The 13,763-nt window shown below is 52.3% G+C and overlaps 4 protein-coding genes across 4 annotated transcripts; 3 read left to right on the forward strand and 1 right to left on the reverse strand.

Moving 5' to 3' along the window:
* Positions 1–454: 454 nt before the first annotated feature.
* Positions 455–1,490, reverse strand: CCOS01_08432 (ATP-dependent Clp protease proteolytic subunit; the record flags this gene model as incomplete). The annotated part of the gene is made up of 5 exons (XM_060456593.1): positions 455–891; positions 963–1,104; positions 1,161–1,186; positions 1,248–1,266; positions 1,323–1,490. 5 exons carry the CDS (start codon positions 1,488–1,490, stop codon positions 455–457), a joined length of 792 nt encoding a protein of 263 aa, XP_060312867.1.
* Positions 1,491–2,133: 643 nt separating this feature from the next.
* On the forward strand, positions 2,134–4,473 carry CCOS01_08433 (uncharacterized protein; the record flags this gene model as incomplete). The annotated part of the gene is made up of 2 exons (XM_060456594.1): positions 2,134–2,512; positions 2,591–4,473. The coding sequence occupies 2 exons, from the start codon at positions 2,134–2,136 to the stop codon at positions 4,471–4,473; spliced, it is 2,262 nt and encodes a 753-aa protein (XP_060312868.1).
* A 935-nt stretch (positions 4,474–5,408) lies between these two features.
* On the forward strand, positions 5,409–8,571 carry CCOS01_08434 (uncharacterized protein; the record flags this gene model as incomplete). The annotated part of the gene is made up of 5 exons (XM_060456595.1): positions 5,409–5,577; positions 5,639–7,209; positions 7,387–7,595; positions 7,652–7,986; positions 8,045–8,571. 5 exons carry the CDS (start codon positions 5,409–5,411, stop codon positions 8,569–8,571), a joined length of 2,811 nt encoding a protein of 936 aa, XP_060312869.1.
* Positions 8,572–12,948: 4,377 nt separating this feature from the next.
* Positions 12,949–13,485, forward strand: CCOS01_08435 (uncharacterized protein; the record flags this gene model as incomplete). The annotated part of the gene is made up of 1 exon (XM_060456596.1): positions 12,949–13,485. The coding sequence occupies one exon, from the start codon at positions 12,949–12,951 to the stop codon at positions 13,483–13,485; it is 537 nt and encodes a 178-aa protein (XP_060312870.1).
* Positions 13,486–13,763: the final 278 nt, after the last annotated feature.

Consider the following 13,763-nt stretch of genomic DNA (forward strand, 5'->3'; position numbering starts at 1 on the left):
CTCGAGGTGAGCCACCGGCGTCGGGTGCAAGGTCAGCAAGGTCAGCCACGGTGTGCGATTGTAACCACACCACCAACAGAGGTCGAATACAACACAAATTCAAGCATTTCATCGTCAATTGAACTTCCCTAGAGTCTATATTCTGTGCTAATGAAGATATTCCAAGCTCTGAGAAGCATCAAGGTGTAATGGCATCGATCCCAGCTTTACCTCATCCGATTACCTCATGATTATTTCCGATAAGCCCGGAATGCTTCCGGTCCCGGACGAGACCCGCTTTTCTACACCGATCCCGCCGAAAGTGGGTCGCGGCTACCCGGCAACGCGCGTGCTGCCTCCATATTCCTCTCCTACAATCGCAGCTCAGCTCCATTACACCCAGGTAGCTTCACTACGGATAGAAATGGTGTTACAAATCAGCTCTGGATATCAGTCGGCCACAATCCTTACGGACTTAGGGCTTCGTCTTGTGCTCCTCCGTCGAATCCTTCTCCTTGAGATCCTTCTCCTCCCTCCGTGTCAGAATCTCGTCAATAACACCCATGCTCTTGGCCTCCTCCGCCGACAGGTAGTTATCGCGCTCCATCAGGTCGTGAATCTCCTCCAGGCTGTACTTGTCGTGCCCAAACGACTTGTTAATGTGCCGCTTCATGATCTCGTTAATCTGCTTGCGGATGCGCTGGATCTGGTTCGCGTAGATGAGAATGTCCGACGCCTGGCCCTGCGTCCCGCCCAGCGGCTGGTGGATCATGACGGAGCTGTGCGGCAGGGCGTATCTCTTGCCCGCCTCGCCTCCCGTCAGCAGCAGCGCTGCCATGGAGGAGGCCGCGCCGAGGCAGACTGTTGATACTGGTGATTTGATGTATGTCATTGTGTCGTAGATGGCCAGCCCTTTTATCTCTTCGTCAGCATTGTCTTCTTTCCCTTGTATCTCTGACTGCGCATCGGGGTGTCTGTCGAACCTGATGATACTGAGCCTCCTGGAGAGTTGATGTACATGGTAATCGCCTTGTCGGGGCTATCGGACTCGAGCCACAGGAGCTGTGCTACTATCGATGCGGAAACGGTATCGTCGATCGCGCCATTGAGGCAGACAATGCGTTCCTATGCATGTGTCAGCTTGATGCGCGCGACATCTCGAAGGGTCTATAGAATCGTACCTGAAGCAGCTTGGAAAAGATGTCGTCTACCTGCGTGGTCAGCGAGGGGGGGATACCCGATTACAGAAGCAGTCGCGGTGTACTAACATGTCCTCCAACCATTCGACTAATCAATTAGCTTTCGCGACCAAAGTATCTTCCAATAGCCATGGGTAGACGAACCGAAACCTCGGTGATGTAAGGCAGAGGGATGTTTCCAACAGGTGGGCTGCTGCTACCGCCTCCTACGACGGGAGGGAAGCCCGGCAATGGGAAGTTTGAAAAGGCCCTGACGTGCTGCCGCCGCGGGACAGCCCTCAGGGCTCGGAATAATGTTCTTTGACAGTTCATGGCGGAGAGTGCGAAAGCAATGGCGCATGTGTGGTGTTGCAGTGTCAAAGAGGAACCAAGTAGAAAGAATGCGAAAAAGCGGCAATCGACGGCAACAAGCACTGGCGGGAGAGGTGTGACGTCCGCTGGGAAAGCTGGTTGGCCCCTGTGCGCGCCCCCGAGCTCCGAGCTTCCCCCACGCGTCCCTCGTCTAAAAATTGCCCCGAGGCGCGTAAAGCTCTTTTTTTCGTCTGTGCCGTACTCCTGAGCTGGGCCGCCACTCCGGGGATCCCTTCCGAATCTTTAAGTCTCTGGGCGATTTGCCAACGTCCGATCTGTTGCACACCCATTGCAGCCGGCAGTCCCTCTCCTATCTGGCCAAGCGGGACCAAACGACCACACTGGCGACATTTTGCGACAATCGCTCCCTCCTTCGGGGGTCTCCCCCTCGACCGCGATGAAGCCATTCCCAGGCATTCGACGAGTGCCCCGAACTTCTCACAGAAGCTATGGCACAACCCCCCCGGCCAGACCGGGGCCTGTTTTTCTGTCCAAGAAGTACATAAGAGAAAGAGAAGCCAAGGCAGCGGGTAGGGCGCCGCCAATACCGCCAATATCGAAGAAAGAAGCAAAAGCACAAGCGATACGAGATGCGCCGAAGCGCATGGCAGAGGAAAGACAGGCGCACTTCACCAAGAGAATCCAAGAGGTCCTAGGCCACGACGGAATCGCAAAAGATGTACGTATCGACAAGAAGAACAAGAAGGTCAAGACGTCCGCGGGCGACCTGCCCATCTCGCCCGTCATGGACCCCGTGTGGATGGATGTACGCACGAGGTACCGGACACCCAAGCCCAGACCGAAATCCAAGAGCGACAAGGTCCGGGATTATTCTTTGTCTTCGTCTAGGGCGGCACCGAGGAAACACAAGTATAAGATTAGGATGGGCAAAGACAAGAAGACGCGGAGCCCAAGGCTCATTGTCATGAACAAGTTGCCCAACGGGGGCAGGTTCCGCGTCAAGTTGGAACAGAACCCGTACGGTCAGTAGCGGGAATCCCCCTCCTATTTGTATGAGGACTCCGAGGAAGCGGAATGCTGATGTTACGGACCTCTTGCAGTACATGCTCTCGCCTCGCCTGTCCGATTCTGCCCCGTTACGGGGACGTCTCTGCCGAAATACTTTCTTCAAAACTTCAAGGCTGTTACGAATCCGGACACCCAGGGGCACTGGTTTATACCAGGCGACGTTGAAGTATCGTGGACACATAGAGACGCCATGGAAGAGGAGCTTAGACAGCTTGATGATCTGGAGAATCGGCCAGAAAAGCTTGCCGATGTGGGAAATGGTGCTATTAAACAGGGGAAGGACGATTCGAAAGAGTTCAATGAAGTGAATGGCGAACCGAGGAAAGCTTTCAAAGGGGAGGACGAATCCAAAAAGCAGAGCGAAAAAGAGCCCCAAACCCTTAACACTGCAGTAGACGACTTTGAGCAGCATTTCACAAACGTAATCGGATCCGAGAAGAACGCCAAAAAGGAAAAGAGCCGCTCTGGAGCCGTATCCCTTCCTCCCACCCCCCAGAAACAATCCCCCGAGGACCCCATTGCAAAACAAAAAGAAACAGACCAGCTCCTCCTCAAATCCCCCTCCGCCTACGTCGTCTCCCGCAAACCCGTCATCGACTCCATGGCAGGCAAACGCGGCAAACTTCCCTTCGGCGACGGCTGGCGCACCCTCCTCGGCAGGAACCCAAAGGTCATGAACTCGGATATCCCCAAACGCCTCGTCTGGCGCCAGGACATGGGCGACTTTGTTCTAGAGAACCTGCGCAAGAATATCATGAAGTACGTCACTTGGCACGTCGAGGCGGGCGAAGGGCGTAGCTCGTGCATCCAGCCCCTCGAGACGTGGGAAGATGTCCACGACGCGCAGAAGCGGAGCTGTTTGCTGTGGTATGACGAGGCCAATATCCCCGCGAGGGAGAGTCGGTGGGATGAGTGGATGAAGGAGGGGAAGGTAAAGCCGTTTGCGACCTACGACGTCCCGGACGCAAAGTACGAAAAGAGTCTGCCCATCTACGACATCGGGCGGCTCATGGGGCCAAAGTACCTCGCGAAGCTGCGGGAGATACCCGTGTTCCGCGAGCGCTCGCTCTTCGTCGTCAAGAAGAAGCGGTCGATTCCGCTGCAGCTGTACCTATGGAAGCTGCAGGCGTACATGGCCGAGTATCCATCCGCGGAAAAGGTCGCCGAGGTATCTGCGGAGAAGAGGAGGCTCGATAGGAAGAGGAGGGAGGAGGAGCGCCAGGAGGAGCTTGTACAGGAGCAATTCAGGCTGGAGGAGGAGGCGAGGGAGGGGTATATACGGGCCAAGGCTGAGCGGGCGAGAATAATCCAGGAGAGAATCCAGCGGGAGATGCAAGGCTTCGATGAACCCAGGGATAAGACGGCAGAGGTCGGGGCAGAACGCGGAGTCGGGTTTGGGAGCAGCAGTACAACCATGCCAAGGTCTATAGCGGCGGCCACGAGCTCGGCCGACTTCACTGCTCAGCTCACGGCGATACCACGAGCCGTGTCCTCACCCAGTGCTTGGAACAGCGCCGCCATCAAGCCCATACCTACGATCAAAGTCGACAGGAAGGCTGAAGCCCCTAAATGGCCCACAATCAAAGCCAAAGTGAAAGCCACACCTAGGCGCTCAACCAAAGATGTAGCCACGCCCATGACTGCAGCCGACTTCACTGCCCAGCTCATGGCGACACCCAAGGTCGGTTCTGGATCTGGCTCTCGGGGCAATTCTGCCGTCAAGTCGGTAGCCCCCGCCAAGATCGTTAACAAGGTCGGTTTGACTTCACCTTTGGCCGAAGTTGAAGGCGGATCTAAGCCTCAGCGTGTCGCTACGACAGCCGAGACTACACCCAAGGCCGATGTCAAAGGAGCATCGGAACCCAAAGCAGAAGTCAAGAAGCCAAAGGTGAGATCAGTCAAGCCGCGCTGGTAGACTTGCACGGAGCAATTCTCTTTCCCATCCGGGCAATTAGGAACCTTGGGTAAGACGGAAGGAGCGGATGGTCATATCAGAATCTATGTACACTGCAGGAGCGAAGGGAAGGGGTACATCCTTCCTATGTTAGAAGGCGTGATGAAAGTTGAGGACCTGAAGATGGAGCCATATACCCAAGAAGGGAGACGCTTTGGTAACGTCTCGAAGGATAAGAAATACCCCAATCAGCATTATAATCAAACATATTCGTCAGTCAGGTGATGACACACTTATATTGACAGTCCTTTGAGCCGTTTCAACGAAACGAGTGACCTTGAGGGTATTCAGAGGTCAAATTGGCCTGACATAGGAGCAATCCTCATTGCCGCTGACTTCAACCACTCATGAGGTTGTAGTCTCAGATTTCTGCTTGTGCTACATGATTTTTCCCTCCTGCAGGATTCATCATACCGCAAAACTCCTCGGCTTCCTTGTAGCTTAATTTTCTTTCTTACATCCTTCATCTTTTACTTCACATCCACAACTCTCTCAAGTCTGGCAGGCTCCTTCTCAACCAATCCGAATTTTGAGCACCTGCCTTCGGAAGTCAGTCCTTCCTGCTCTCACTTTCGTCTGGGCCTCTGCCCGCTCTCATATTTAAACCTATCTTTCCCTGGCTTTCTCTGCTTCGACTCTTTCTCACTTCCACACCACACCTCCATACTTCCACACTTCCACACTCTAGTACTTCCACAAATTCACACTGCCAACTATCAGCCTCATTCACTTCATTCACTTCATTCTTCTATCTATCCCGATACAAGCCCAATCATACCAAGCTATAAATTTCATTTCGATCTCCTTTCTATTCAGCTACAACGCCACTCGCGCAGTGCCAGTCCTATGAGACTACCTTCCTACACTCACGCAACCTCCTAACTATCTTTCTCATCATGGCAAATGTACAGGGGACAGTTCTTTCCGGCATTGGTCCGAGAGTCGCGAAGAAAGAAGAGGCTAGGGCGCTGGGTGTATCACAGTTGGAAATCGCCAAGCCTGCCCTTCATGCAGATGCGATTGGAAGGACCCAACAAGGTCTGCAAGAGTGGGTTGCTAGTTTGAGTGAGTATTCCGGGCTTTATCAAGATTCATTTTTCTTCAGGCTTGGCTCACATATTATCAGATCTCCTGAACGAGGCACCAAAGTCCCGAGAGATCCTTGTCGGTGTCATAGGTGAAACTGGTCTGGGGAAGAGCTCCCTCATCAACGCACTTCTCGGGTGCAACATCGTGCCAACCAGCAGCTCAGAAGCCTGCACGGCAGCCGTTTGCATCTTCGGGTGGAATGATGACGTCTCCAATGGCAAGAACTTCCGTGCTCATATCACGTTCAAGTCTTACGAGACAGTCGAAGCAGAACTAGATGCACTCAAGTACGAGTTGAGTGACCTGGAGGAGACCAGCCACACCCAGGGAGAGCACCCAGATCAAGAATACGAAGAACGACGTGCTCAAGCACAACGGCAGATGAGAAATGTCGCCAACTGGTCGAGGCTCAGTCTAGAGGCAATCAGAAAGTCATCTCCAGCACAGATCATTGCGAATTCGTCTGCCTTTGCTGACATTTTTAGAAGCGGACGAGGCGATCGGGCAACGAGTACTTTCAAGCTCGTCAAAGCCGTCAGGAGGAAAGAATTCTTGGCCATGCTGAAGCCCTACGTCTCCAGTTCGAAAGATGTGGCATCGGCCACGAAATATTGGCCTCTAGTTGAGCAAGTGGAAGTTTTCCTGAAAGCTGATATACTCAGACACGGCGTAAAGCTCGTCGATTTGCCAGGTGTGATGGATGCTCTGGAATCCCGCGCCCAAATCGCACGCAGTTATCTCTACCGTCTTGAGAAGAGGATCGTTGTGACACCCGCAACGAGGGCCGCTGACAACAGAGCAGCGGCTGACCTTGTCCTCTCGGAGCGAGAGACTATGTTCTTGGACATGGATAACATGCTCAAGGGTGATTCTCTTTGCGTTGCCATAACCAAGACAGATGACATTGATGACTTGGCCGCGGAGAGCGAGTTTCCTACATCAGAGATACTTACAATCTGCCACGAAATCAATAGACGCGGTGGAGATGACGATGATGAAGAAGCAGAAAGCGGAGACGATACCATCTATGGCAATGCCGTGGATATGAGTTGCTTAGCAGGTGAGAAGCGTCCTCGTGCTGACGACGTACAGGGCCGAAGCGCCGTGAGACAAAGAATGGACAGTGATGGACCAGACTATGATCTGTCCCATCTCAGCACGGGAACACTCAAGTCGCTTCGCAGGCAGAAGTGCATTGTGGAGCGAAATAAGATATTGAAGCAAAGGGTGACGGATAACCTCTTATCCACCAGAAACAAGAACAAGAAGTCGCGCGCGTCAGCATTAGCTGATAATCTGCCTTCAGTCTTCCCTGTCAGCAGCAGAGCTTTTCAGGCTTTGAGGTTGAGAGACAAGACAAGCCACTCTGATGGATTCCCCGACCGACACTCTACTGGCATCCCGGACTTGGAAGACTGGCTACACCAAGTTTCTCTCCCGTACCGGGAAGAGTGGGTAGATGGAGACATTTACCATATGCAGGTCCTCTTTGATGCTGTGGATGGATGGAACCAGAATGACCATCATGCAGCGTATCCAAGACTCTCTAGCGATCAGAAGATCGAATTGGAGAGCAACATGGCCATTCTCTGCAATAACCTGAACGAGGTAAGTTCATAAACGTTTGAGTTTGAGTTTCATGTCAGTGCTAATCTTCTACATACGAAGTCTATGAATTCTAGGGTTCGCACCACAATTCAAAAAAATCTCGCAGCCATGCAGCCATTACGGAAACTCTCTTTGAAGAGGACCCATCTTGCTAGACAATCTAAAGCAAAAGATCAGCCAGAGCTCGAGCGAACCGTCGACCTGTTTAACCGAGCAGTGAAGGGGTGGGAAAAGAAGAATCCCAGAGCAAATGTTGCTGCATCTTCACGACACGAGAAGACCTTTTGGTCTACTTACCGAGCTTGCGTCAGGAGAAATGGTGGTCCTTTCATTCGTCGTGCAAAGACCGGACAGCCAAAGTCTACTATCTTCTGGATTGAGGACGTGTAAGACTCTCCCCAATGTTTATGTCGCCAGGTGATATGTGTTGACAATCCAGCAGGTCTCATGCTTTCTGGCAAGGCCATTTTGATCAATGGGCCTATGAATTCACTCGTCGAATCCCGACATTGAAAGGGAAGATCCGAGGAGCGGGTCTTAGAACCCTTGCTGCATGGCTAAAGGAGCTTGACGACAACGATTCGCTCCCAGACTCGTTCCGAGAGCTGGTGAAGGCTAGCGCCTTCAAGCTGGATCACCTCGTCGAGAAGTATGTGGCAGATGTGCGTGAGCGCGTCACGCAATTCCAGGCATCATCGAGAGCGAAGAGAGAGCCTGTACAGAGGTCTTTGGCGTTGATGATGAAGCCAGGTTTCGAGGCGGCGATCAAGCACACTGGTATGTCACATGACAATGCAACTCTTATTGAAAAGAATCGCGACTGACATTGAAGCAGGCAAGGGGTTGATGGCGAAGCAGATAGAGGACGTAATCAAGCACGCAGACGATGTCGGCTTCACCATGTTCGAGACGGTACGCAACGACTTGGAGAAAGACCTCACAGCAGACATCAGGAAAGTCTCTGCAGACATCTCGCATCTTTGGAAACATCCCCAGCATGGCTGTGGTACGCTCATCAAGGCTGAGCTGAACCGCATTGCGAAGGGTCTTTGCGCGAAGAAGACTAAGACGCAACCTTCGACGAGGATGAGCAATGTAACTCAGCAGACGCTTTCCACCGTCATTGCCACTTGGCGGTCTGAATGGGCCAAAGTCTTCATCTGCCTTCCCGGTGCGCTTCCTCTGGACGACTTCGAAGAAGCGGCGCCCAACGAGGCTGATGAGACTGATGGTACTGTTGAGGAGGAGAGTCAGGTGATAATTAAGAGAGAGGCTCTCGAGGACGTCAAGGAGATGCCCATGCTTTCGGAGGACGAGAAGAAGGCATTGCTCCCAGATGGCATCAAGTCGGAGCCGGCTTGATGAATCGGCATCTGAATGGGGAGTTTGAGAATGAGTTTGGGGGATTTGATTTCACGGGGATTCTGCTTTTTGCCTTTCTGTTTTGCTTCCACTTGCGATGCGGCATCGTCGCATTTTCTATCCTGCTACATGGGAGCATCGAGGCTATACTTCGCCTCATTCTCGCAACGCTATTGAAGCTATTCAGTAGCGGATCTACGGTAGCATAACGGGGGGCACCGAGACTCTCATAGGTCCATCGATCAGAGGCAGCGTTGCTTTTTTACATAGACATAGATATTTTTAAAACCATGAAACTCGCCAAAAGTTTTTGCATCTAAAATGAGTGTAAGAGGCTACGAGCAGGACTTTCTCGCCGCTTACATCCTACCCCCTCCAAAAGCTGCAGCCATACTTGCCAAATAGCCCTTATGTACCAAAGACTCGAACGTCTCAAAAGGCATCGAAGTCGTGCAAATAGGCCCGAGGAAGCTTGAACGCAATACTTATGCTACTCTCATCACGCCCCCTTACTTCACAACCTCTCAAAGCCAACATCAAACCACAAACAGCACTTCCCGAAGCAGAACAGCGAAGGACATTTTCAAGACCTGAAGGCTGTCAACCACAATACCACAACTTTCCAAACCCTCATCATTCCCAATTCTCAGCCCCACCATCGACCCCATCTCTGCCCCTCCATGCATCCGTCCCTGCCCCGCGCCCCGCCCCTCAAAAATCCTCACGAAAACCCTCATCCTCCGCAATAGCCCCTCCCACGCAACAATCAAACAAGAGCCCTCTCCCTCGCCCTCGTCCCCAACCAGAGTCGCTTCAAGCGATTCTCAATCATCCAGCGTCGATGGTTTAGTGGTAAAATTCTCCGTTGCCATCAAGCAGCGTCGGGGAGCCGGGGGTTCGATTCCCCCTCGACGCAATCTTTTGTTTTTGGGGGTGTTTGGGTGCTGGTATATGGTGAATGAGTAGTTTTTAATGAAGGTCAGTACTGGGTCTTGTTTTGGTTCGTTTTGAGTAGTTTAGACGAGGTTGTGGGCTTGATTTTCACGTCTTGAGAGGTATGTTGTATGCTGATTTATCTCGGCAAGCGGGTTGGCTTGCTGAGGAGTTCCAGGTATCGTCTTCGAGATTTCTATGGAATTGATCAGTGAAAAAAACTTTAGATTTAGATGTTGGAGATTCTGTGCGCTGTGTCCGAATTTCCAGGGACTGTATCGTCATTCCAAAGGAACATAGAAGTGCAGCCTAGGATATGCGTTTGGTTGCGAGACGCGGCGGTGTTGAAGGGCGCGCGACTTCATGAAGTACATGGGGTGCAATTGGCACGAGAGACAACTCACACATCACTTGGTCCTGCTTTGTCGAATCTGATGATGGATCAGATTCAATGTACCAAACGAATCAAACAACACGCCTGTGTTTGCCTCCCGTTTCTCCTATGCTGAAACTGCCTTAAGTTGCGGGTCGAGGAAGGGACGTTGATGATAGTAAGACCCCAGGAGGCCAGGGAGGCCGAATAGAATATAACTGAAGAGATACCATTTGCTGTTTGAGTGAAGAAATGTAGAATAAAGTATAGTCGGCGCAAAGGACAGCCGCCTAAGTAGCCATCAAGCGCGGCGAACATCGCGTTCCCGGCGCAACGATGTGATGCGAGCAGCCGGCAAGACAAATCGTGAACTGACAACCCGGGCAACAACACCTTCCGCACCCAAGAACTCCCCTAGATGGAACAACAGTGGCAATGTTACTCGAAGAAACTGAGTCTAGAACTTCTTGTTAGCATCGGACAGGTATTAGGAATTCTCTGCCCAGTACTCTTTTCTGAAGCCAGGTCATCAAAAGGGTACATTAAAAGAAGCCCCCGCGCGTCGCGCGCAACCCGTCTTAAACCCACAGACGTGATCAACAATGTAGATCACCAAACCCAAACCACACCCACGGGTCCCTTCTCACGCGAGGATGTATCTCAAGCCCTTCCCGCCGATCTCACAACCCAAGATGATCAACTTCAGCCCAACTTAAAATCAAGCCCGACCCTCCCGGGACTCCTCTCAGCCCTAGCAGACGCCAAGCTCAACACAAGCTCAGCCTCAAGTTCTCCTCCCCCAGAGATCTCCCCCTCCCATCCCATCTTCATCCTCCCTGCACCAACGATAGCTACATGAATGACATGACACCAACACCGACCTACAAGCCACGTCCACTAACGGCGGAAAGATCCGAGATGGACAAGCCGGATCACCAATCCAAGGGATCTCGCGCGACCAGACACTTGACAGAGGTGGGGAGGACGAGCGGGTGCTAATTGCTGACGTAGTGACCCAGGAATTAGATACCATTAGTCTACTCTACCTACTCTACTCCCAACGCCGTCATCACGGCGACGTAAAAATCAGCAAGACAACATCACATGGACGCTACACGGCGACAGAAGACGTGCGGCTCCGCAGCCATCTCGGACAATCTCGATCACTCGGGAGCCTTATCCGGGAAACTCGACTAGCCCGCCGGACCGAAACGACAAAACTATCCCAAAAGTACGGATACTTTAAATAACCCACCGTTCATACTTTCCCGGCATCCCCAAAAGATAAGCACGGCGATGTAAAGCTTCATTATCTCACTTTACACAACATCGCGCAACAAGGTAGAAAAAAAGCATGGCCGATACGATAATCAAAGAAACTTCATAAACTCCACGATTAATGAAGACGAAAAAGCTTCACCAAGCGCACCAACCACCCCGCAACCTCCTCATCCCACGCGCGCATAACGCCCAACCCGCCCTGACAGTCTCCATACCTCCCTCCATACACACCTTCGCGCAGACACCAAAAAAGATGAGATGAAATAAAGCCACTATCCGCCCACAGGATGGCCCCTGCATCCCATCATCCCCCCCTCCAGCACGTGAAATCGGCAAGTCTTGGCTTCAAAATCAAGCAATTCATTCCGTATCCCAAACGTAAAAAAAAAAAAAATCAAGCCTCTGTGTATCTCCAATTGCGCAATAACGGCGATCCTGGGGCCTTCCTTACCGCAGCATCATGCCGTCATGGCCAGGTGCGAATCGGTGTTGGCCCGTGGGCTCTGTCATGCTGTCTATCTTGTCTGTAGTCAAGCACGCCAAGCAAGCAAACATGGACTCCAACTCTCATCGGAGAAACCCAACAAACAAAGTACCTTCACCTTCATAGATCCAACAAAGGAAAGATAATCTCACGAAAATAACAGCGGGATAACAAGGAAACAACTCAGCCTCCCTATTAGTAGACAAACAAAACAACAACCCACGAAAAAGGCAAGTAGACATGCGACAGAGACGACCACCCAAAAAAAAAAGCGACAAAAGCACATGTCAAGTCAATCTGTCGCGGCAATCACACTTCAAATCTCCAAAGCCCGAATGGCACACCTAGCACCTAGCACCTGCATCAGCACCCCCCCGGCCTAGTCGGGATCTGGGGCCGGACCGTGGCCTTGCTTCATCGCTTGCTCGTTCTTTTCTCCCTCCCATGCGGATACTTATTTGATAATCCATTCTGCGGATTACGGATCTACCAGGACTCGCACGCGCACGCACAGCCAGATTTGAACAGGCCAAGTTTCCATTATTTGTTTGTTTAGTGGAGGCTATCTACCCAAATCTAGACCCACCCTCGTCTCGCGCTTCCCAGCCCTCGACACGGACGAAGCTGTGGTGGGTGTGGAACAGTGGACAGTGTGGGTTCGAGAAAGCGGCCCTGAAAGACTCCCCTGTTCTGGGCCCTATACTACTACTCCGTATGCAGATGCTGACAGCTGGGAGAGATCCATTCAGGGCAAGGGGAGTACTCCGTACACATTGGACGGAAATCCCGGCTTGGCAAAGAAACAAAACGGAAAAAGAGCCATTTCGTCCCCGCAGGACCATCAGCACCGGCAATGTCGGTCTTTGTAACTGTGCTTCGCCGACACATGAGCCATCAGGACTCTCATAACCATGACAGACGACAAGCTTGCCTAGTATTCCAGTGAATCTCTAAAATGCGCGGCATCATCGTTCCGTGTCAAAAGTGGCTCCGATACGGGACACCCGGTGTCGGAAACCCATCAAACCCTCCGCCCGAACCGGCTCCCCTCAGACCTCACAGGCTACAGCCGTCGTCCGGAGGATACCGAAACCGACCTGACAGCCAAGCGGCCAAGAGCCAGGCGAAAAGAAGCACCTGTTGCTGGGCATGCGACTCTCGATTCAGGTGTCGACAGAAACCTACTCCATCCAACTACAGAGCCCATGGCCGGGCTTCCTGCACGGCCATGCAGCTGCATGTCCTCTGGGAGTGGGAACTCCCCTACAGCTGAAATGATGAGGGTGTCGGTGATGGGAATCCGCAAATGGGCGAAAGTGGGAATTCTCTTATCGCGTCATGCTCGCTTGCCCCAGGGCCTCGGAAACGCTCGCGGCTGGCCCCCCCTCCTTCGTCCAACTCGGCTCCGTTCCCGTGCCTGAGAGTTCGTGTAGATCAGCCCGTTCAGGGCACTCGGTTCGGCTGGTTGGTTTCTCATCCCCTCCGTTTCGGTTTGGCGCGCCGCTCATCTCCCCACACTTGCTCCGTCCCTTCATCTCACAGCTTCAACCACGTCCACAACAACCTCCGGGCCATCCTATTCGGGGGGAATCATCATCAATCGTCGTTGTCTTTCTCGCGGAAAATATCCATCGTACTCTTGAACATCGTTTCATCTTTCGTCTTTCCATTCGTCGCTGGACTACTAATCTCCGCCTCTTCTCGCGTCTCATTGGTATCGGGATTTCATCCTCTGCGCCTTTCTCCGTGCGTCAAATGCTATTGTACAGTTGTGTCATTCCGTAAAAACGTCTGCTCGCTGTGTGTTGGAATCGGAAAGCCCCCTCCCAGACGCCGGCCATGACATGTCATCCATGGCGTTATGCCCTGACCCAAAATACTCCGAATAATTATCCAAAAAATCCCCTGCTCTGTGTTTGGCCTCTGAGGTATCATTGATCCCAATCCCGACAAACCGGTGTAATCGCCTTCGTTTGCCTGCTCGAAGGGGCTTTTTTTTCTGCGGCCGTCGCATCGTAGCGTCCTCTTCTCGAATCACTAAATAAGAAAATATTAAGAAAGGTAAGGAATGCCACTTGTCCGTGGCTCGTCTGATGGCGAAGGTCGATACAACATTACGAC

The sequence above is a fragment of the Colletotrichum costaricense genome, assembly GCF_030867565.1.
Source record: "Colletotrichum costaricense strain IMI 309622 chromosome Unknown Scaffold_8.1, whole genome shotgun sequence".
NCBI lineage: Eukaryota > Fungi > Ascomycota > Sordariomycetes > Glomerellales > Glomerellaceae > Colletotrichum > Colletotrichum costaricense.